The sequence below is a fragment of the Amphiura filiformis genome, chromosome 1, assembly GCF_039555335.1.
Source record: "Amphiura filiformis chromosome 1, Afil_fr2py, whole genome shotgun sequence".
Lineage (NCBI taxonomy): Eukaryota > Metazoa > Echinodermata > Ophiuroidea > Amphilepidida > Amphiuridae > Amphiura > Amphiura filiformis.
Genome location: NC_092628.1, coordinates 20,925,987 through 20,948,242, shown reverse-complemented (window position 1 = coordinate 20,948,242; position 22,256 = coordinate 20,925,987). Strand labels below are relative to the sequence as shown.

The window sequence follows — 22,256 nt, the reverse complement described above, 5'->3', positions numbered from 1 at the left end:
TAATGACCCTCATTGATCAAGCAGAGCTCAGATTATGACCTGAAGATGTGGAGCATGAGTTTTTGTACCCAGCATGTCAATAGGTCATTCTTAGAGTGTAGTAGTATATTGGGGTTAAAGGAACTTATTCCTTGTTGGTGCACATGTTCTAGGAGATCCTAGCGCAAGGTGTAACAGTAATCCTGTCGGACTAAAACAAAGGGTTAGGTTTTCATGGCAGCACCTCAAGTTGGAGCACCAAATTGCAATGTATGTTAGTAACATGAGATAGCAACCTTTGATTGACCCCTGTAGCATCAAAGTTGGCATTAGGTAGAGCGTGTAAAAGGGTAAGGTCTTTTGGTAGAGGAAAATCTTTGTTGCCTCCCTACTGTAATAACTGCCAATTGTTGGCAAATGCCTTGTTGCAGAGCTGCCAACTCTCCCTCTTTTCGCAGGAGACTCCCTACTTTTAAACCTTCAGAACCCTTAATTTTTGGTCATCTCCCTGAAAAGGAAATGGTTTCATCCATTAAGATGTACACATTTTGACAAATCTCCCTGATTGCAACAGGAAATCTCCCTTTTTTCAAGATTCAAATGTTGGCAGCTCTGCTTGTTGACCCACTAAATAGTATTGTGATATTGCAAGTTTACAACTTTGCAGAGTACAATTTTAGCACCAATGCAGGAATATTGCAAGAACAAGACACAAATTATAGTTGTTTGTTTGTTCATTATCTGAAGCATTCTATATTCAAGCAATTAATGAAGCTGCAGATATGTTGATGTTATACATATGAATATACCCTTAATTCCTTTTCCCCAGCCAAATTTAACTAGTTTAGTTTAAGGGCTTCTTCGCTAAAGTTCAAGTGTACTTTTAGATGAGGTGATTTTGTTGAAGGAGTACTGCATGTGTGTTGTGGTCCCTGTGGGTCTACCTGGTAAAACTGGGGTCTTGCTTGCTAATTTAATGTGACTTTGGTATGTTGAATACATTGTATATATGGCAAATGCATCGAGAATCTGTGATAATTTTTTTTCATAACTTTTGTGTCCCTTCTACTACATGTAGTACCAGATATTTATAGCACCACCAGGAATGTAAATATTGTTTAAATTGGGACTTATAAATATATAAATATGGAAATTATGAAAGCTCTGCATGTTGTAGGCCTAGTTGGTTTGTTTAAATGGACCCCTGGAATTGAAGTGGACTCTTTGTCAAGTACAGGAAATTATGGGACAAGCTTTGGTCCCTAACCATACAGGGGTAAAGTGTTCAAAATGGTGTAGACATTCATGAAATCTAGAAGGTTCGTCATTTCATGGCATGTTTGCCAGTTCAGTTCAGTATTCTGAAAGTATGGTAACTTGTCTCATTTAAATTTTAGGACCCATGCAGATCTGATATTGAGCTTAAATTTCTATGTATTGGAAATTTTTATTTTTGTACACCTTTTTGACATTAAAGCCCTTTGTGGTGGACTGTCGCATATTTCAATTTCAACACATGATGCTGAGAAAGGGGAAAATATAATCACGCCATAGTTCACAGTTCCAGCTACCATGCCATGCAAATCAAAGTAGAGCAACTTTAATATCAGGACTACAAAATATACATGGCCTACCTGAAATAAATAATCTCCAGAGATACATGCATGTGCCAAAGCAATCTCACGTTAAAAACAGTAGCAAGCCAAGAGGTTCCCCCCTCTTGATAATTATAATTGTTATACCCATGTACCGAAACATATGCTTATTCCATCGCTTCCCTTTCCATGTGTGCTAGAAGCAGGGCACAGGTTGAGAACACAGGACAGGTGGAGAAATTACACCTACAATGAAAACTGGTTGTCTTGTATTTTGAATGGGAAATTGTTACGCTCGACCTTTCCATACCATGTAATTCCTGAAGCCTTTGCATGTTTGTATTATAAAGGTATTATCAGTAGAGGTCCAATCCTGATATATTAAACAATATGAACACCTTTTTCGCAATGTGTGAAGGAAGTTCAGATCTCAGTGAAAGATTGACTTAATCAGGCATTTAGTATCTATGATCAAGGCCTAGACCTATATCATTTTAGCTCCTGGATGTACAAACTTGACCTATTTGTCCTTTGTGGGAAGACCCCATTGCATTGTTTGCCAGGAACTGTGTTCTAACAAAGTTGATGTACTGAAGAATTGTCAACTTCATTCTTGGCCTGCCAAGGAACATGGTCTAAACAGACCTGAAGGTATATGAACAGACCAAGGCAGATATGACCTTTGCTCCTAGAAGGTCAAAGGTTGCAGGCAATTGGTGAACTTAAAGTAGGCCAGTGTTGAGAACCTCAAACTTTTATGTTTCACAGATCCCATGGAAGCGTGATGCCAGTTAGTATACATGTAGATGTCAAATTAAATTTTGTACTCTATATATCCCAGCATATTTTGAACTTAATCCCAATGTATACTGTGTAATATGAAGAAACATTTTGTTCTGTATTTTCAATTGCAAAGATTCACTTGAATAATAGACATCTTAGTAATTACAGCATTTTGAAGTAAACCTTGTCATCTTTTATCTAATTTTTGTCAATCTTTTTTACTTTATTTTGCAGAGATTATGAGGAACCAGTAAGGTGGACAAATTTAGATCCGCAAGCATTGTTAACAGTTTTTGAAAAATACCGTGATTATGTAGCACCAGAAGCATTAGAAGATATATTTAATAGAGTAAGTAGTAATTGAAATTGTGAAGCATTTTATAAATAAATATAAATATAATACTTTGCCAGAAATGTCAATCATAAATGTTTGGGTTTCACTATATTTGAGAAATTATAGATCAATTGGGTATTGCATTCCCGAAGAACCTGCATACAAATTTAAAACTGCAATCCTTGAACAACAATATTGATCACAAATAAGTTTGGTGACACTTCAAGCACAATTAATTGGTATTTCAATCTTTCAAGTGGAGTAACAAGTTAGTGAATGTTAATAATTAAAAGCAGGAAAGTTTTCATAAACTGTAATATGTTGTAGTAATTAGTGTCAAATATAATCCTTATGATTTTTACTTAACTTTTTCTTATTTTCTTTATCATTTCAGACGGGCATAGGACATGCATATCAAAATAAGCCTTGTTTAAATCCATTTGATCCCGAGTGTCCCGACTCGGCCCCAAATAAAGAAAGTGGAAAGGTAAGTTGAAGATAATTTTTAAGAATATATAAGATTGAATCAAATGAAAAAATTAAATAAAAAGATTAAATAGAATGACAATTTGTTAAGAAAGTTGTGTCAAAAAATAACTTTTACTGACTGATTTGATTGACTAAGTGATTGATTGACTTATTGATTGATTGATTGATTGATTGATTTCAGATTCCTGATATAGCTGCAGCAATGAATGGAGGATGTGCTGGATACGCATCTACATACATGAAGTGGCCGGAGGAATTGATCCTAGGAGGGGTCAAAAGAAACAGAACAGGTCACTTACAGAGGTAAGCCAGATTTGGTTTGATTCCTTATTTGCTCATTAATTCAATTTTAGTTTGTCTATTTAATGAATTCAAATGAATAGTTAATGAAATTCAAGGCTTAGGTGGAGGTTTAATCATCAGACCTGCTTCTAGGATTCCATATGAAGTGGTGAATGTGATGGAGAGTGAAGACATTCAAGTTAAATGATTCAGTATTCAAAGATTTTCCTGTGACAGGATGCTCACCTTTTGGAAGACAACTGGAGGGCCACTTACAGTCATCAGTTGATCAAATTTGAACACATTTTGTACAAAAAAGTACGAAATTTATTATATACAATGTTTCAATTTTTGTCTTCCAGTGCTGAAGCCCTTCAAACGTTACTTCTCCTCAATGGGCAAAAAGAAATGTATGAACTGTGGAAGAATGACTTCAAAGTCAGCGACATCCTCTGGACACCCGAGAGGGCCAAAGCCATCATCGATGAGTGGGAAAGGAAATTTACAGAGGTAAGCTGATTGAAACAAAACCTTTTTGTTGTGGATAGTTTCCTTCTTGAAGGGTCTTTGACCAGAAGACTTTTTCCCCTTCTTTTGATCAAACTACCATTCATAGCATAATTTTCATACAAAATTTCACATTTGTATTCACGATATCTTACTTCTTCATAAAAAATGTTGTATTTGAAATCCAGATTAGCCTTCATGATAACTTTGTACTTCATACAAAATGTTGTATATCAAATCCAGTTCAGCCTTCATTTTGAAACGTGACAGAGTAAATATGGTATAATTTTGCAATCATTTCATTTTACGATTATAAAGCGCCGTCTATCAACCACATTGTGTGTATGTTACTATCTTTGCAGGCAGTAAGAAACAGCTCTTACCCAAACTCAACTCAAGATGTGAATGCATTCAGTGCGGCATCATTAGAGGATCTTCTTCAGGAGTTCTCTGAGATGAGCATGGTGCATATTGCAATGGGATATTTCATTATGGTAAGTAGATTCATGCATTGGTTCCCTGCCAGTTTTGGTAGTGACGTAGGTGCTTTTTCCACTGGGTGCAGTATCGAATCGCATACGTTTTTAAAGTTAATCTTGCAGGGTGTACATGCACACATACAATGGCGGTTTGTTGATACGCTTGCAGGGAAACTGCAAAAAGGCATTGATGTCACAACCGAACTTGAGGTGATCTAATGAATAGTGTACTCGCTTTCCATCTTTGAAAGGGATGTTTTAGCAAGGCAGGTTTGCAGTTACCTACTTGAACAAACAAGTTTTCCAAGATCAGTGATCAAGCACGGTTGTTTCTTGGAGCTGGACTTCACTGGAATAATAATGTGTTGGCCTACTTGAATTCTCATTTTGTTCAAGTTCAGGGTTATTATTACGCTAAACAAAATGGGTGCATCTTATATAGAGCTTGCGAGGTACTGTCAGTGACTGATATGGCCACGAGAATCTATAATATGTTTGCAAATAGTACTGATGAAATCGTAATTATCCTAGGTCTGGGCTTTTCTATCAGATGCTATTTTTACTGATATGCTTCTTCAATTAATTTTTGCATTAATAAAGCATCATTCTTAATTTTGTCTTATTGATCTTCTTTTTCCCACAGGTGGTGTATGCATGCCTAACCATGGTGAAGTTCTACAATGGGGTCCAGTCACAGGGTGGGGTGGGGTTCTTCGGGGTCATACTAGTAGCAGGGGCAGTGACCGCCAGTTTGGGGGTCTGTGCGGCGGTAGGCATCAGTTTTAATGCCTCAACAACTCAGGTAGGTACCAAGAAACTGCTGCATTTGCACACTCGCAATAGCTAACATTTGCATAGCATTACGTTAGACGCTTGACAAAAACGGATGGTTTGAAAGTCACATTGTACAGTGCTAGGAGTTTAAATCTTTGTACACTAAGATTTATCTAAGGAAAGAAAGGCAAACCATTAAAAATGTTACATATGAAATATGTGCACTTAAAAATAAATAACTTTGTACTTTGACAATATGCCGTGTTCTTGCAGCATTTTAAACGCACTTGTAGTTGTGAATACTCTCATTGTAGATGTAATTTTATAACATTTGCATTTTTACAGATTTCATCAAATTTTTCTAAACAAACTTTATTCATTGCATCGCTAATTTTGCTTCTTGTTATGTTTCTCCCGGCAGGTGCTTCCATTTCTTGCTTTAGGGGTGGGCGTGGACGACATGTTCCTATTAGCACACTCATCTACCTCAATTCCCAAAGAAATTCCTCTAAATGTAAGTACAAACTTGTTTGCTTGTTTATTTTGTACAATTTAAGGTTGGAGTCTTTTGACTTATTCACAGTGTAGATAAATGTCTGATCTGAATTACGCTGTTTAAGTAGTGTGGAAATGTGTGTTTTTGTGTGATTAGAAGTTGCGATGTGAAAGGGAACCTCATTAGGTTTAGACATAGGCCTAGACAATCTAATGCTGTTTATATTTGTAAACATTGAAATATAGTTTTATGTGCAATGCAACTTGCAAGGCCCAATTGCTGACATAAGGGAGCACACTACTAAATAAACTTCCCAATGAAATAGGCCCATTTGTAAACTAGATGGGATTTAGCCTATTTGGAAGTTATGATCCTACCTATGAATTGTGAAAGTATTATCAACTTCTGAGAAATGAGTGACATGGCTTTTCATGGTTACACCATCAGCCTGTATGAATACTGTCTCACCATTTCCATCACGACCAAGATGCACTTGACCCGGACCGTGAATTGTGTCATCTAGTCCTTTGTTTTAATTTGTACAACAATCATCCCTCATTAGGAGGGATTTGGTGATGTACTCCCATAACCATGATAACCAGGCCTATAATTATACATGCATGAAAGAGGCCAAGGTAAAAGGAGGGCAAAAGTGTCATGCAATAGTATTCAAGGGTCAGCACCATAAGGAAACCCAGTGTGTGACTTCAGACCATGGACTGGATACTGCCTAAAGTATGTTGACTGTAACATGGAAACAATACAATTGGTAAAGCAGATGGTCTACTGCTACAACTACTAGAATTTGTAGGCCTAGTTATTGTGATTGGAGTATAGAAATGTCCCAGTGGTGGTCCCTGAACCAGTGGTGGTGGCAGGACAAGTTGAACACAATTCCATAAAATTGTAACATATTTAGATATCATTTACTTCAATAAAACAGGGTCTTTCTCTGTTGATATCAGTGTAGAATGCTTGTGTTGAAACGGTTGGAACACCAAGCAATATAAATGACAGTGAAGATCATGAAATCAGAAAAGTTCAGATCTTCTGTGGTACAGGAGCCACAGTATAGATTTCCATGCATTCTGACCATTTTCAGGCAATATTGTAATGGTAATTTTGGAATCTAGTTTATTCTTGGAAATATTTCATGGTCAAAACTTATGACCAGGAAAAGTTTTGACACAAAACTTACATGAACCAAGAAGTTGTGGGCAAGAACAGTTCTTGACTATCAATAATCATTGCTTAAAATTGACCTCAAGTTGTGGAAAAAGTTTTGTGTCCTCAACACATTCAAAGGTCATTCTGTGAATGTACAAATATATTGGGATTATTGAACTGTGTCCTTAAAAATGAGCATAGTGAATTTGAACTTGTCAGCCACACTGCTATTACATGACAAGGTTGCCTAACTTACAATGTAAGAGCCCAATTGGGTGACTTTTTGACGATTTTACCATTTCCCCTCCCATAGAAACCAATGGTTAGGAAAGAAATTGGGTGACTTTTCGACATTGCCTCCTGCAACTTTGCAGTTGTCCCATAGAAACCAATGGTTTGGAGCAAAATTTGTGATGGTTCACTGATGGGATGGTATTACTGGCAACCCTGTTGCAGGCGTGCATATCATTTTATGAACTTGGCCTAGTACATGCAAAGTAGAGAAGAAGGAATAATTAAGAGTGCTGGTAGACCACACAAGATTTGTTATGACACTGGGACCCAGTGATGCTGTGACCCTTCTAACTAAGCAAACCTAACCTGGGGTCATTCCAGAGCTTGTGTTAACCTTTTCTTGGCAAAAAGCTTGCAGAAAGGCAACTAAAACATTTTAAGTTAAAAAAAATATTGATTAAAAATTGTTTTTGATAAAAATGCTCGAAACATGTGTGAAATATGCATTCAAATAAGGGGAGGAGTAAGGTACATGATAGATTCAATGCATCTCGATGAACTCGGACACTCTGCTGCTTTATACAGAGAATATCAAAATTTTAACTAACTATTATTTTATTAATATCATTTATATGCAAAATAAAAGTTTTAAAACTTTAACATTTTAAATCTTAATTGAAATTAGCATGAACGTTCATTTAAAAAATATGATTTACATGATTTACAAGCAAGCCTTTATAGTTTTGATTCATTTTGCGGAGAAAAATTTGACAATTCGCTTGCCGAGAGTTAAGTTTAGAGATGTGAGCTTTAAGGGTCAGTCTGTGATTTGAATGATAACAAGTTTGGAATGTGTGAGCATATTACTGGTTGGATTTGTATATTGATGCACCTGCAATGTGCCAATAGAACTGTGTGGTATTTCACCATTTGTTTTCTTTCCCAATTCAGACTAAATCTACTGTAAAAGTGGATTTTTTGGCGCAACATAAAATTGTTCACTCTTTTCGTGTTCTATGAGGCCTTCGCAGAAACAAAATGCATGAATGTGTTCTTTTATGCATAGGTCTATGAAAACTCATAATTGTGAATCTAAATACAAGCAAAGTAGTTTCAAATTGGCAAAACACTTCAAATTACATCGGTCAAAAATTTGGACTTTTACTCTACTACAGTCTAGGCGGTGCATTTTTATTTTGTTGGCTTATTTTGCTAGTCTATATTAACACTTCAAGAAATGACTCGAGATCAAACTCTGAATGTCTTCAGGTACAGATCATTGTTCTTGAATAAAGACACTAAATTATCAGTTTTTATCAATCACTTACTGTGCACACGTTGCCTTACACAATACAAGAAGCATCATGACAGCTATTTTGTGGCTTTTTAAAATTGGGCTCTCCGACTTCTTTTAGCTAAAAAAGTTGATAGGAACATCAAATTGTTCATTGTCTTCCATTTGCATGCATAGCATCAAAGTTTTGTCACCTTCATGAACCTTTCTTACAGCAGTCTTTGTCGCAGACCAATCCGTCTCACTGTTACTCTTCCGTTTCCCCAACGTATCGAACATTAAGTTTTGCGACAAAGACTACAGCGAGTTAGGCAGGTACCAAACTTCCTGCTGGGCTGTAAACTTTGAAATAATAAACAGCTAATAAGCTCCCACCATACCAAGTCAGTGTCCCCTTGCCCCACACATAATGGTCATGGTGTATGTCATAATCAGGCAAATATTTATAAAAACACACACAATTAATGCATAAACAAAACCCCACTCCCAGGTTGAACATGTGATTTTGGTTTAGTCCACTTGATGGATGACACTGGTGTTGGACAGGGTTGCCAAACCCGCCATTTAGTAGCCCAAGTAGGTGACTTTTGAACTATCATCTGACGACATGAAAATGGTCACTGCAAAAATTGTATAAAATACAGAAATTCATACATTTTTAACCAATTTTGTGGCATATTTGTGTTTGAGTTGTCCTCCATTTCAAATGTCATGCTTGTGAAATAGGCAGAAATCTCTTGGAAATCTCAGTGTCAGTCATTTTGAAATTTTATATTTCATAATTAGGGTGAATGTTCCAAACTGAGGAGGAGAGAAAGTTACTGCTTTATTGTGAGGAAGAGAGAAAGATACTGCTTTTTAACAGAATATCAATATCATGAAAGAGAAAATTTAATCTAGTAAAAAAGTAGAAAGATTGGCTTTCAAAAAATTTTTTTGCTAAAAATCACTTCCTTTCTTGTGGCCCCCTCTTAACAAGCATTTATAGCATACCTACTCCCAAATAAAGTATTAGTTGCACCTTAAAGGTGCAACTTTTCTTTTCAATTTGCAAATAGCACCAATTATCAATAATTGACTGGCAAAATCAGTTTGTCCTTCATGCCTATGTCTTACTTGATGTGAATGGAGTTTGATATTTTAGTATACCCACAATGCATTGTAAATTGCATCATATTGGCAGACCTACACATGTTATCCTTAACTTAAGATTTAATGTGCATTTGCCTTACTCTTCAAAGTGCAAAAAAGCAACATAAAAATTGCGTCAAAATGAAGGTCTAGGCCTATATAAAAAAATTTACATTGCAGCCAATGGTTGAATTAAATGCATACAGTCTTGAACAACACAGTCATGAATGCTTCTAGCAGCACTTCTTCATTTGTATAAAAGTACGCATTTATGTTCCATAATTCTGGAGCTCCTGAAATATTGAAAAAGGTTTTATCTAAATGCATAACTTAAATCATGACTGGAAACAATGCTCATTCAATGAGTAGATTGTCAGATCCTCCTCAGCAGTAACCTATTTTATAAACTTAAAAACTTCTTTCCCAAATATCCACATTTCTTGGAAAGGTGCATCCTCTTCCTGGATTACTCAATTTTTCAGCCTTGCTCAGATATCTTAGTGTCCAGCATAAATTTTTTTGGGAACAAACTTGGGATGTGTTGTTTGCTCTATGACCAAAAGTTGGGATATCTAATTTGTTGTTACATTAGAAACATGATAAAGTGATGCAGTGTGGGATGTTATTGTTTCTAGAAATGTCTGAACACTAAAATGGTAAATGGAGCATGCCTAATCAGTAGATCTGCCTACCCAAAAGTCATCACTAAACTGACGCCTACTGAATAATACACAAAATACGCCTCTTACATTTTCTTACATAAAAACATTTAAAAGTGTAGACCCCAGATAAAAGGTTGTTTGATGGTGCCAGAGAATGCAAGGCTGAATTGAAGTGCTGTGTAGTCTTGATGTCTGCTTGACTAGAGTGGAAGATTACTGTCACTAGGATCCACAACATGCTCATCTATCAGGGCACAGTTCTTTAACCCCAATACATTTGTACAGTCATTGAAAGACCTTTGAAAATTTGAGTACAAAAACTCATACTCTGCAACTTGTGGTCCAATTTTGCACTCCCAGTGTTTCATTGAGGTTATTGAACTATGCCATTGGGATGAGGCCATTGTGGTCTATAGTGTGTTTAGAGGCCTGGTGATGATAAAAACCTTTTCCTGATACCAGCCAAAAGTTGTTAGAGGCCTGTTGACCATAAAATTGTTGATCATAGAAGAAAAAAACAGGTCCTCTACCTACTGATATAATTTTTATATGAAATTATATAGAAGAGATGATCCCGAGTCTGGGTTTTATCATGGTGGCCCAGACAAAGAAGGAAACAGCTCTGAGATATGGAATTTAATGGATAGTCTTCAGGGGGATTATAGTCCTGCTAGTGATGCAATTTTACTGATTACACAAATTAAAATGTATCCAGTATCATTGTCAGGTTTATTACAGGAAAAAATCTAGAATCTCATCCAGGCATATTAAATATTAAAAGGAAGGAGTGACCTCTCTGTTTTACCATGCGAAATGGTCATTTTATCTTTATCAGTTGTGTAATTTGGAGAGGAGGCATGTGCAAACCTGCTTTAGAATGTTAATTGGACAGATGCAGATCTTATTGCCAATGTGTTCACTTCTGGAACATTTTACTAGAAAAACCCAAATAATTTGGAAACCCTGAAAAGAGGAAGCGGAAGAGGGGGAAGGAACCCGGGCGAGAAACTGGTTTCTATTTTTATTTGGTCTAACATTAAAAGACAATTCCTATCTTTTATTCAGTTCTGTAAGGAAATTGCCAAAAATCAAAACGTCTTTAACATTTTGTGGCTTTTATACTACTAGCGGGAAATTTTTTGTGAGGATTTTTTTTTTGCACTTTTAGTGGATACTTTCAGAACCGCAAATATGAAAGCCTGCAAAATTAATTTTTACCATAGTCTTTAATGTGTAACTGTGTAATTGCAAATACAAGTAACCACAAGAAAAAACTGTTCTGACAATTCATATCACTTTTCAGTATATTGTCATTAGGCCTACATAGGTAAAGCTTCCCTTCTTCTAGCAGCTATACAGGCTTCCTCATTTCAAAATGCATTGTCACATATCCCTGGTCACATACAGGGGGTTAATAATTTTAATAATTCATAGAAAATAACACCCATTCTGTTGGAACAAAATAACACCCAAACAGTTCATTCATTTCATAACACCAAATTGCTCTATAAACTATTGATTCCAAAATGCATTACACCCCAACAATTTTGATTTCTTTTATTGTGGCCTTTCTAATCTTTTATATTGGTATTTCTGGGTGTTCTCTCTCAAAAGAGCACAGCCAAAACAAAACAATATCTATTGTTTGACTTTTGAATTGCCCAACAAGTTCTTCTACTAAATGCATTGAAAGGAAAGAAGATTGAATCAGGGTTGCCAAACCCGCAATTTGGTGGCCCAATTGGGTGTCTTATGAAGATTTTCTCTGCGACTCTTGTCAGTGTTCTGTCCTGACTTTTCGCAATTAGTGCCTGTGACTTCAGTAGTTTTGTGTACCATATAGAAACCAATGGTATATAAATAGGGTGACTTTTCGCTCGGAACTCTTTGGTGCTCAGAACTCTTGGTAGTAAACTGTCCCATAGAAACCAATGGTTAAGGGAAAAAGTAATTGATTTTTTGATGATTTGACCTACGATTTGGGCTGAAAAATGTTGGCAACTCTGGATTGAATGAATAAGAATGACTGTGGAGTGCCTAACTTCATCCATGGATCCTTTTAGGATCTATGTTTTATCAAAATACATTAGTTAGAGGCCCTACTTCATGTAGACCACCCACCTCAATACAACATACCAGTAAGTAGGTACTTATAATAACATACTTTTGTCTCTGAATAATATAAATGATAATAAATAATTGTAAATAAAAAATGAAGGGGAAAAAGAAAATCTTCAGGTAATAATTTAATGCTCAATAATAATTTTATTTTTTGTGGTGGAAGGCCAGTGAGTGCCATCTGTCTGGTGCTTAATTTCGGCAGGTATTAAAGTAACTATACAGCCTACTGTTTCATATATTTTGCATGTTTATGGATGCATTGAAATAAAAATCCATGGCAGGAGCCGTTTTTTCCCTTTGTTAGTGGTTTTATTAATTGAGGGGAAAAAAACCTGCAGTGTACTTCTTAAAATTACATTTATCTTTCCATAGGTCTAGCAGTTCTGGAGTTGAGCTAATAATACCATACCAAAACAAAGTTGTGGGTATTTTTTCCTCCTAAGAAAAATCATGCACATAGGATGGCAATGACACCCCTTATATCAAGCCTAGGGATCTCTTTCATAGAACCATACCATTCCTCTTGTGTGTCAGCTTTATTTGTCTCAATTTTTGAGTGCAAACACCGCTAGGACAGCTCCCTGAAACCCATTTTAATTAATTATATTTAATATTTAGTTGGTATTTGACCATTTTTGAAATCCATATAGGCCCTGTGACGTAGTCATTCAAATAAGTACATAGGCTTACTACAGCGTTCGAAATTTTGGTTGTCCGGTTGCCCGGGACAACTAAAAAAGTCGCCGGACAACCAAAAATACTGATTCGGTTGTCCGCCGGACAACCATAAATCTAGCCAAAAGTCACATTTGTAGCCCTACGGACAACCAGAAACTTAGACGGACAACCAGAAATTGTAATCTGGTTGTCCGTGGGACAACCATTTATTTTTCCTAAATTCGAACACTGGGCTTACACATTGATAAAAATGATGCACTGAAAATGATTCCACTATTCAAAGAATAAAGTTGTCATATTGTCAGTTATCTGAAACCACATTTGCAGCTTCAATTTCACACCAAAACCACAAATACTACATAACACCAAACATATCAAATCAGTGGCAGTTTGAATTTCATTTCTTTGCCACAAGTTGAAAGTGCAATAGAGAAGGCCTATAGAATTTCAAAACAAAAAGTATTTCTGCACTGAGTAAATTATTATAGTTTTCATTTAATCAAATCCAATTGAAACAATTTTCAAAACTTTTTTTACCCGAACTGGCACCTTTTAAGTAAAGAAAGATTTAGATTTAACAGTAATTCTTAAATTGAAGCTGGCAAAGTAATACAGCAATAAGCAAAACGATGGATTACAAAGAAATATGTTTTAATGTTGCAAATTCAAATGCCAGTAATTTTCAACACTTTTCCATTTATCTCAGTGGCGTAACTAGACTGTCACAATGAAGGGGATAGCCAGGGGGGACAACTCATTTATGTGTGTGTGTGTGGGTGTGGGTAGGGCACAGGTTCCAAATTGGGGGGTGGTTACGCCACTGCATTATTTACCAACACCAGTAAATATGTCCACTCTAGATAGGGATAACATCATCAGTCATTCCTTGATGCGCTAAACAACGGTGTTCTGGCTACTAGGGGACATGCCTTTGATCTTCCCATCTCACATTACATACTAATAGCTCAAATTCATCCTCAATTCAGATTTAATTCGGGTGACATCAGGTTGAACTATGCGACATGAGATATGCGTAGCTTTAAGTATAGCACATTTTGTATTTGTATTTTATTTTGCCATGGATGGAAGATACCAATGAAATCACTATTAAATCGCTATAATGACATGTATCATCACTGAATAGGGCCTAAGTTTGAATAATTCAAAATTATCTTGAATTGCATTCCGCATACATGGGCCTAGTATAACATGGCTATAGCTGTTGAACAAAATGATGCAATACTTGCTTGCAATACCCTCATATCCATGGGCAAAATAGCCATCAGCAATGGTCAAATGAAGTCCACCGTTCCAACATTGTGCTAATTCTAGTACCCACCAATGGATGCAACATGCTACCAGTACATGACTCAATAGGAAAGTATTGAACTTTGCATCAAGACATGAGCATCTTGTTAAGCGCATTCCATTGACCTCCGATGTTTTGTGGGTCATGTTGGAGTTAGGTGGTTAACTTAATTTAGGCTCTATCAACTATGTATTCCACATGCGTAAGTTTTGCCTGCCCCCTAGACAGCCAGTGAGATGATACAAGAGAACTTGACTTAGTTGAGCTATCATGTCTTCAAAGTAATGTGAAACAAAGTTTGGTTGATCGTTTTGTTTCAAACTGTAGAAATAAACCAATTTCAAAACCATTTTTCAGTTTCCCAGTATTGTGGTCAAGGAATTCAAAAGGCAGTTTTCCACAAGTTGACCAATCATCTATTGATAGGACTGGACATTCTGTCATCCGGGGTCTGTATCTTGGATCTGTTTCACCCATGGTTTCACAAAGCTATTAATGTATTCATGACAATTTAATGTCATTCTTTTCCAAAAGGGCTGGTTTCTTTAATATTAAATTTCAACAGATTCTCCTTGGCCATAGCATGTTGGCACATGTTTTCAATTAATATTATATTTTCAAGCTGATTTTAATACCACCATATCTATACCACAGACATATGTCTGCACATTTCTTTGAAAAGAAACACATTTTAATACTATAAAAGCTGATGTCACATACACAACATGAATAAATTTATAATTTATATGGCAACATAATCCCAGTATTACATAACATAAAAACATTAGACTTCCTGCTCTGCCCATCCTAAATTGTATAAACAGAACCCCTGGTCATAAAGCAGAATCATATTTCATATTTTTACCACGTTTTGTGATAATTACTACCAGATTTTTTAGGTAGGTCTTTGACACCTGGAAGGGCTATACATGCTGGGGTAGGTGTGATGCTGGGATAAATATAGACATCAAGGGTATTATATTTTCTATTTTGAGAAACAAGGTGGACCCTAGATCTGTAGATGGGAGTGGAAGCAATGATATTTGATTGACCACAATAGCCTCATCCCAATGGCATAGTCCAATAACCTCATTTACATAATCATAGTGCAAAATTTGATCTCTAAGTTGCAGAGTATGAGTTTTTGTACCCAAGGTCATTCAATGAATGTACAAATGTATTGGGGTTTAAGAACTGTGCCCCTGCTAGATGTGCATGTTGTGGATCCTAGTGAGTCCCTGGAACTATGATTGTATTAAACTTGGAAACAGGTTTCTTTTTGATTGATCATGAAAATATGCGAAAATAAAAGCACCACAAAAATTATGGCATAGGCCTATACAGTAGGCCTACCAACAGTAAAGCAACTGCTGAAGAAAGTTGGCAAGCGAATGTTGATAAAACACTCGCTTTCAGAAAAAAAAATTGCAAACGGTTGGATCTATGCATGGGACAAGTCGAGTAGATTAGCAGGTATCTCACTATCTGGTCTTTGCTTTATTATTCAGGTTCCCTTGTTTCATGATCTGGTTATCTATCCAGTCCACTCCAGGAGGTATAATAAAATCACAGTAAATTGAGCATGAATACCAGAGAGTTTGCTGCCCACCACCCATCCTTTTCTTTTTTATCAGAACCAAAAATGCCTACTATAATAAACAGAATGTGATTTACATCACAGATCTTTTGTGTCATACAGACAGTGGCTGTAGCCTGCTTGCAACTTTTTTTTAATTGGCAATTTTTGCAATTTGCAACTTTCTCTAACATTTTCAGCAAGAAAAACTTTCTAATTACTGAAATTTCCTTATGATGAATATTAAAGCATAAAAAAATAATAAATATGAATCTGCCCAAAAATACAAAAAATTAATGATTCTTTCACTTGTTTTTAGGAGAAAATACCGGTTTTTAACATTTCTCTAGTACCCTCCTCCGTAGGCCTGTTATGAATTGGCCCAAAATACCAAAAATGGAGCATTCTTTAACAGCTTGTAAGAAAAAAATGCTGATTTTCAAAATGTCTCCAGTAAAGGCTAATTTCAGTGAAATAATGACAATTAGGTATCCAATCAAAATTTGAAATCATATCATCTATGAAAGCAAAATGTGATTTTCTTTTTAGACCTACTTCAATCAAACTGTCTGATTGTTGTCACATTTTATCATGTCCTTTCGTCTAAATCATTGACAATTTTACAAGAAGACATGCAGACGAGGACAAGAACATAATTTTAATATCCCAAAGTTCTTAACATTTAAAAATTCAAAAGTCGTAGAATTGTATGTATTTATATAGATTGTATGCCTTATGATAAGGTCACACTACACATTTGTCTCAAGTGTTTGCTAAATTTGCATGTAAGTGCAAAGCATACCCTCCTTGATGAAGGACTGGTATTTATTTCTCTATTCTAAATAGACGCAGCTAGCTGGGTGGTCGAATCCAATTATTTGGCATCAAGATGAAAAAAATTAGTGACTTTTCTTTCTTTAGGCATGTTAAGACAAATGGAATATAATGAATTTAGAAGCACAGATATTTTCTTTAACCTTGTTTATTTGGAATGATTGCAAGGATGCAGAATGTTTTAATTGGGTTTTGCTGGGCAAGTACACAATGCATTAATTGCTGGGAATCCATTCATGTATTGTAAAATGCAGGATTCCTAATGTAGGCCTATTGATGGACCTGTAGATTAAAACATCAATGATCAATCAGTTTTTTTTAAGACTGAGGGATTATGTGCTTGTTATGAAGGATATTGAAGGCCAGATAGATAGTTTTTACAAAACTTGTAAATAATTTTTCACCCACATATACTTGAGGACTACAAAAACTTTGAATCCACTATGTATAAGATGACAGAACTATTCATTGAATTGCGGTAGAAAATGCAAACAACTTGACAACCAGACAAACGAGCAGAGTGACACATCTACGAATAGGAATAATTACACACAATGACTTTAATTGCATGAATGATGTCAAATAGTGGAATTAGAGTGGTAAAGAAGTAAAAGTTTGTGTAGTCCTGAATGATTTCAAAGAATGGGATATTTTGGCTTCGGAACAGGTACTAGTGTTTGAGCATTTTACTTGTAGGCTGTAAATTGAAATTGAGTGAAGGCCAAATGAAACACTGCATGTGTGTGGTAGAAATTTTTATTTGTGATGATCATGCTGATGAGCTATAATGATCTCATGCATGATTACGGAGTTCAATAACCTCCATTTACTAAGCATAGCTCAAAATGTTTGACCTCGCATTGTGGAGTTGAGTTTTAGTACCCAACAAACCCAAAGTTCATTTTATGCATGTAGAAGCATATTGAGTTCAAGCAACTGTGCCTCGATGGATGAGCGTATTTGAAGTCCCAATGATGCAGATTTCACATACACCCTCTAGCTAAACACCTTCTTTCATGTTGATCCATTTTCCACATAAAATATACAAGCCATTTTATGAGCCACCTCCATGCTACAAACAAAAAGGCCGAAACTGGGGGAGATGTTCAGGTTTGAAATCCTCTATAAATAAATGCCTCATCCCCTGAAAATAAACTGGCTTGGTTGGTGATGCTGGTGGTCTTGTTGGTCCATAGTTGTGTATTGTTCCAGCTGTTGGGATAGCAGCAACATCCACAAGGTTCCCACTGGGTGATCCTCACACATGCATCACCTCTTCTCCTTGCTCAACTCCTTCACATACCAGTTGTCAACCATGTGCAATGACCAAAATGGCAGCAGACGACACACACATCATCTGCAAATTGGTGAAATTGTACTAAAATAATTGATCAAAATTCTTGCAAAATTTTCATTAAAAACCCCAAATAACATTAAATATTTTAAAAAGAGCAATTACACTAGTGACTCGCTTTTGCTTTATCGCCAAAATGATGAAGGTTATTTGTGACTTCATTCTGGCTTGTTTTGATTTTAAACACAAAATTAACATGCTTTGCATGCTTTACATGACCAAGTAGACTATTTTAAAAGTAGTACTGTTTGTACTCAGCTCAGTGTAATACATTTTTAGATTTCTCTTATTTTAGTAACCAAACCTTGCAACTTAAGGCTTTTTTTGAAGAAAAAAAAAAAGGAAAAATATTCTTATCAATCTTAACTCTAAAATGTTTTCATGGTGTTGAATTGAGGGATGTTAAAATATTGATTTTGATCTTCATCCTCTTGTCTTCAACCATTGTTCAAATCTAGTGGCAGTTAGGAGCAACTTCTGTGCAATGGTCAAAGGTTCAGAACTGGGACTAAACAGCAAATGGGGATCACCACTGGTGTTAAGCTTGGTAACAACTGGTTTGGCACGATAGGTCATATCAGGGGGTTGACAACAGGGTCAATCTGGGCCACATTTACTCAAATGAAAACAAGCACAGATCCTGGAGCTTCTCTACAGGATCTGTGCTTGTAAACAAGGTCTTAGCCAGCCATGCGTCCACCCGTCTTTAAGACGGCCTAATCTAATTTTAGACGGGTGGATTTAATGGATTTTACAGATGTGATAGCTCTAAAACAGATGATTTTAAGGTTATATGAACTTGAGACTAATTCAGAGTGACATGTTAAGGCCAAATCAGGACATATTTGACCCTAGTGACCCTTCTATGGGTATAGACAAGTTGTTTTATATTTGAGGGTCAAATTTTAGTGTCTGCTTGGACGGGTGGTTTCTGATTTCTGGCTAAGACCCTGCTTGTAAAGGATGTGGTATTCAAACCAATGGTTGCCACCCATACTGTACCTTGTTGCTTCTTTATATCTAAGTATGGACCATATCTATGTAACATCCTGTGAGGGTGGAATTGATTTATTCAATATTCTCCCTCTTCTACTGGCTTAGGTTATTATCACATATTTAAAAAGCAAAAATATTCATAAAATTGTCATTGATATGTTGCTTGACTTTGCCTAAATCATGTTAATCAAGAAACTTAACCGCTGTATTGGTGTTAGGAAGGGGTCCATTGTCAAGCTGCGAAGTATGGTTGTTATGCCAGCACCTCGAGGTATACTTCCTGTTGTAAAATTCATTGGGGTTGGTAGGTAGTTGGTCTATTGGTTGGATGGACGGTCGGTCCTGGTGGTCAGGGAAGCCATATTGCATGTGAAGTAAAAATTTCCCCTTCCTTGGAATGAAGTGTCCAGTGTAGTGATTATCAGTTCCAGCTTGTTGTCTTGAGAGTTTGGACATGTGTTAATCATTAGACAGTATGGATGGATTGATTGGAATCAGAGGTCCATCTTGACACTTCCCAGAATGCTTTGTGCAAATGTTGCGCATTTGGTAGAAGAGGTTACTTTGGTGTTCAACAAAATTTTGACCTAAAAATTGATATCCATACTGTGAATATCGCCTTTTCCTTTCAGGGGATGAAACTTGACAAGTTACATTCAAAATATAGGGAGCCTACAAACATGTGAAGGAAGGGGGTTGGGTGAAGGAATGCTGCAATGCATTGTGGGCTTAAATTATTTCTTACTCTAGGTCAAAATGGCCTTCAGGTAGGTCGGTAGGATGGGTAGGAGGATGAACAAGAAGTTAATGATGAATGTGTGAGATATAAAGACAAAGATGCTACTCATGCTAGCCCATCTTCATTTTACTCATTTAAAATGCTACTCACTGCAAGCTAAATATGTGCATGGTTTAGATGGAAACTTTCCCAATTGATGTATTTTGACCATTGAGTGATCAGTTCATGTAGATAGCAAGGTTTATCAAGTATCGTAGGTCAGTATTTTTAGGTCAGAAGAATGCTCAAACAATTGTTGGTCTTTGCATATTTAATGGTAAATGAATGGTGCATGCTAGTTATGAGGCTATTCTCCTAGAGGGCAGCCTTTCAGTGGTAGAAAAAAAAACCCACCAGGATTTTATTTTTGTAGGTCCTGCTGAATGAACAAACTTTTATTATTATAAGAATGGTAGAGAGTGTCTGTGTAGAAAGCATTTTGTAGTTTTAGCTTATGATCTTGTTTGCTTTTCTTTGAAGTAAGATTTAGAAAGCATTTGATGAAGGCAAATGTTCTAAGCTTTGATAGTTTGGTTAGCCATCCAATAGGGAGTTGTTGCTGATGGGGGAAATGTTTCGTTTAACCACAGACCATCCTTTGCATGGTCTATGGTGACTATGGTTTAACATCAACACAAGGAAACTTATAGGCCTAATGTAGACCAATGTTCGTAATCAATAAAATACAAGTGAAGGTCTTTTACTTCAATTTTTGGGCAGTGTCAAATATTATGTTTCAGGAAGAAAAAGAGCAAAAATCTTAAATTTAGTGATAATTTTTGTGCAGGTCGCATCTAATCCTATTTATAGCAGGATAAAAAAGAAATGTTCAAGAAACAGTAAATGTAGGCCTATGTTCCTACCCAAGATGGAAACATATATCACATAGGCCTAAACATTTTAAAACAGGAGATAAAAGAGTAGATCCACCACATGCACTTGGGTGGCATTCCGAGGATTATATTTTATCATCATAAATTCTAACTATTGAATCCAAACCCATTAACTTTATCCAGAGAAGTGATAAACTGTTAAAACTCTGTGTGCTGTAATAACTAAAGGAATCCAATCTGTCCCAAAGGTCAGAGTTCAACTAAGCCTGTTACTAAGATACCAAGAGGTCAGCTCTCAATGGACAGTACAACTGGAGATAACCTCCGACCCTCAAAAGTACATCTGTAATGAGTTACCCCTCTTCTGATATTTGTGTTGCCACCTTTGGTGGTGAAACTTAAAAAGTTTGGGTGAAGGTGAAGTTGGATATTGAGAATAAACAGCAGTCTTGTGCATGGTAAAAATCATCTGCAAGTTGTTAATGTTATAGGCCTATTTTGTGCTTGTTATTTTTCAATATCTTTGTTATTTTTTGATAATATTCTCATTATAAATATCATTAATTAAATATATACCAGAAACATTCAGTAGATCGGAGATGTTACATAATACTGCTAAAACATACAAACATAAGGCCAAATAAAAAAATAAACATGTTTCACGTCCCCTCCCGCTTCCTTTTTAGAGGTTTCCTGAAATATATTTTTATTTTTTGAAATTCACTTATAACTTTTCAAAAAATATGTCTAGGAAGTTGGGATCCTTTCTGTAGCCTTGTTAAGATACAAGAAACATTTTAGGAAGGTTTTGTGATCATTAGAGGGGGTGTAACTCTCAGAACAACAAATAAAAAAGGGCCTCCTCCTTTTTCCAGACTAATTGTATGTACGCTAAAACAGCTCTAAGTATGGGTATTTACATCAATTTTGCGATAAAAATAGAAAATAAAAAGCCCCTCTTCCTCCTTTTTTTGAAAACCCGGACGTGAAACATGTTTTATTTTTTACTTGGCCTAACACATTCAGTGTTATGTATCCATCAGTATTTACCAGTTTTTGTTTTTCAAACGGACCAATAAGAAAGAACACCTTTAAATGACTGAGTGCAACTGAGGAGAAGGGAAGCTTCAACAGTGAATATAATCAATTCAACTCAACTGACTCGATCATATCGGCCTTTGTTCTAACAATATGTTCCATTTCTTGTTCTCTTTATCACAGATGCGTACGGGTGAAGTACTTAGACGGTCGGGCGTCAGCGTGTTGTTGACATCAGTCAACAATTTATGCGCTTTTTTACTGGCAGCTGTAATACCAATTCCAGCCCTACGCTCATTATCTATACAAGTAGGTGGCGCTCACTTTAATTATATAGGCCTTTGTATTTATTGGTTTTTGTATACAATGTGTGTTTGAGTCCTTTTACATTAACTAACTAAAGGGCCTTCTGCTTATATTGCTATGATGGTAACAGTATGACACAGGTCATCAAGAGTGTACAACAAATTCATGCAAAAAAGATACTATGTTTCTAGGTCTCGGAAAGGTCTTTCCGGACTGGCAATTACTGG

At 36.1% G+C, this 22,256-nt stretch overlaps 1 protein-coding gene across 1 annotated transcript in view; it reads left to right on the top strand.

Moving 5' to 3' along the window:
• Positions 1–22,256, top strand: part of LOC140168023 (protein patched homolog 1-like) — a 75,794-nt gene that overhangs the window by 36,359 nt on the left and 17,179 nt on the right. The window contains 8 exon segments of the mRNA XM_072191361.1: positions 2,592–2,706; positions 3,086–3,178; positions 3,362–3,483; positions 3,825–3,972; positions 4,332–4,463; positions 5,092–5,250; positions 5,644–5,736; positions 21,907–22,032. Coding sequence (XP_072047462.1) covers positions 2,592–2,706; positions 3,086–3,178; positions 3,362–3,483; positions 3,825–3,972; positions 4,332–4,463; positions 5,092–5,250; positions 5,644–5,736; positions 21,907–22,032 — 988 coding nt within the window.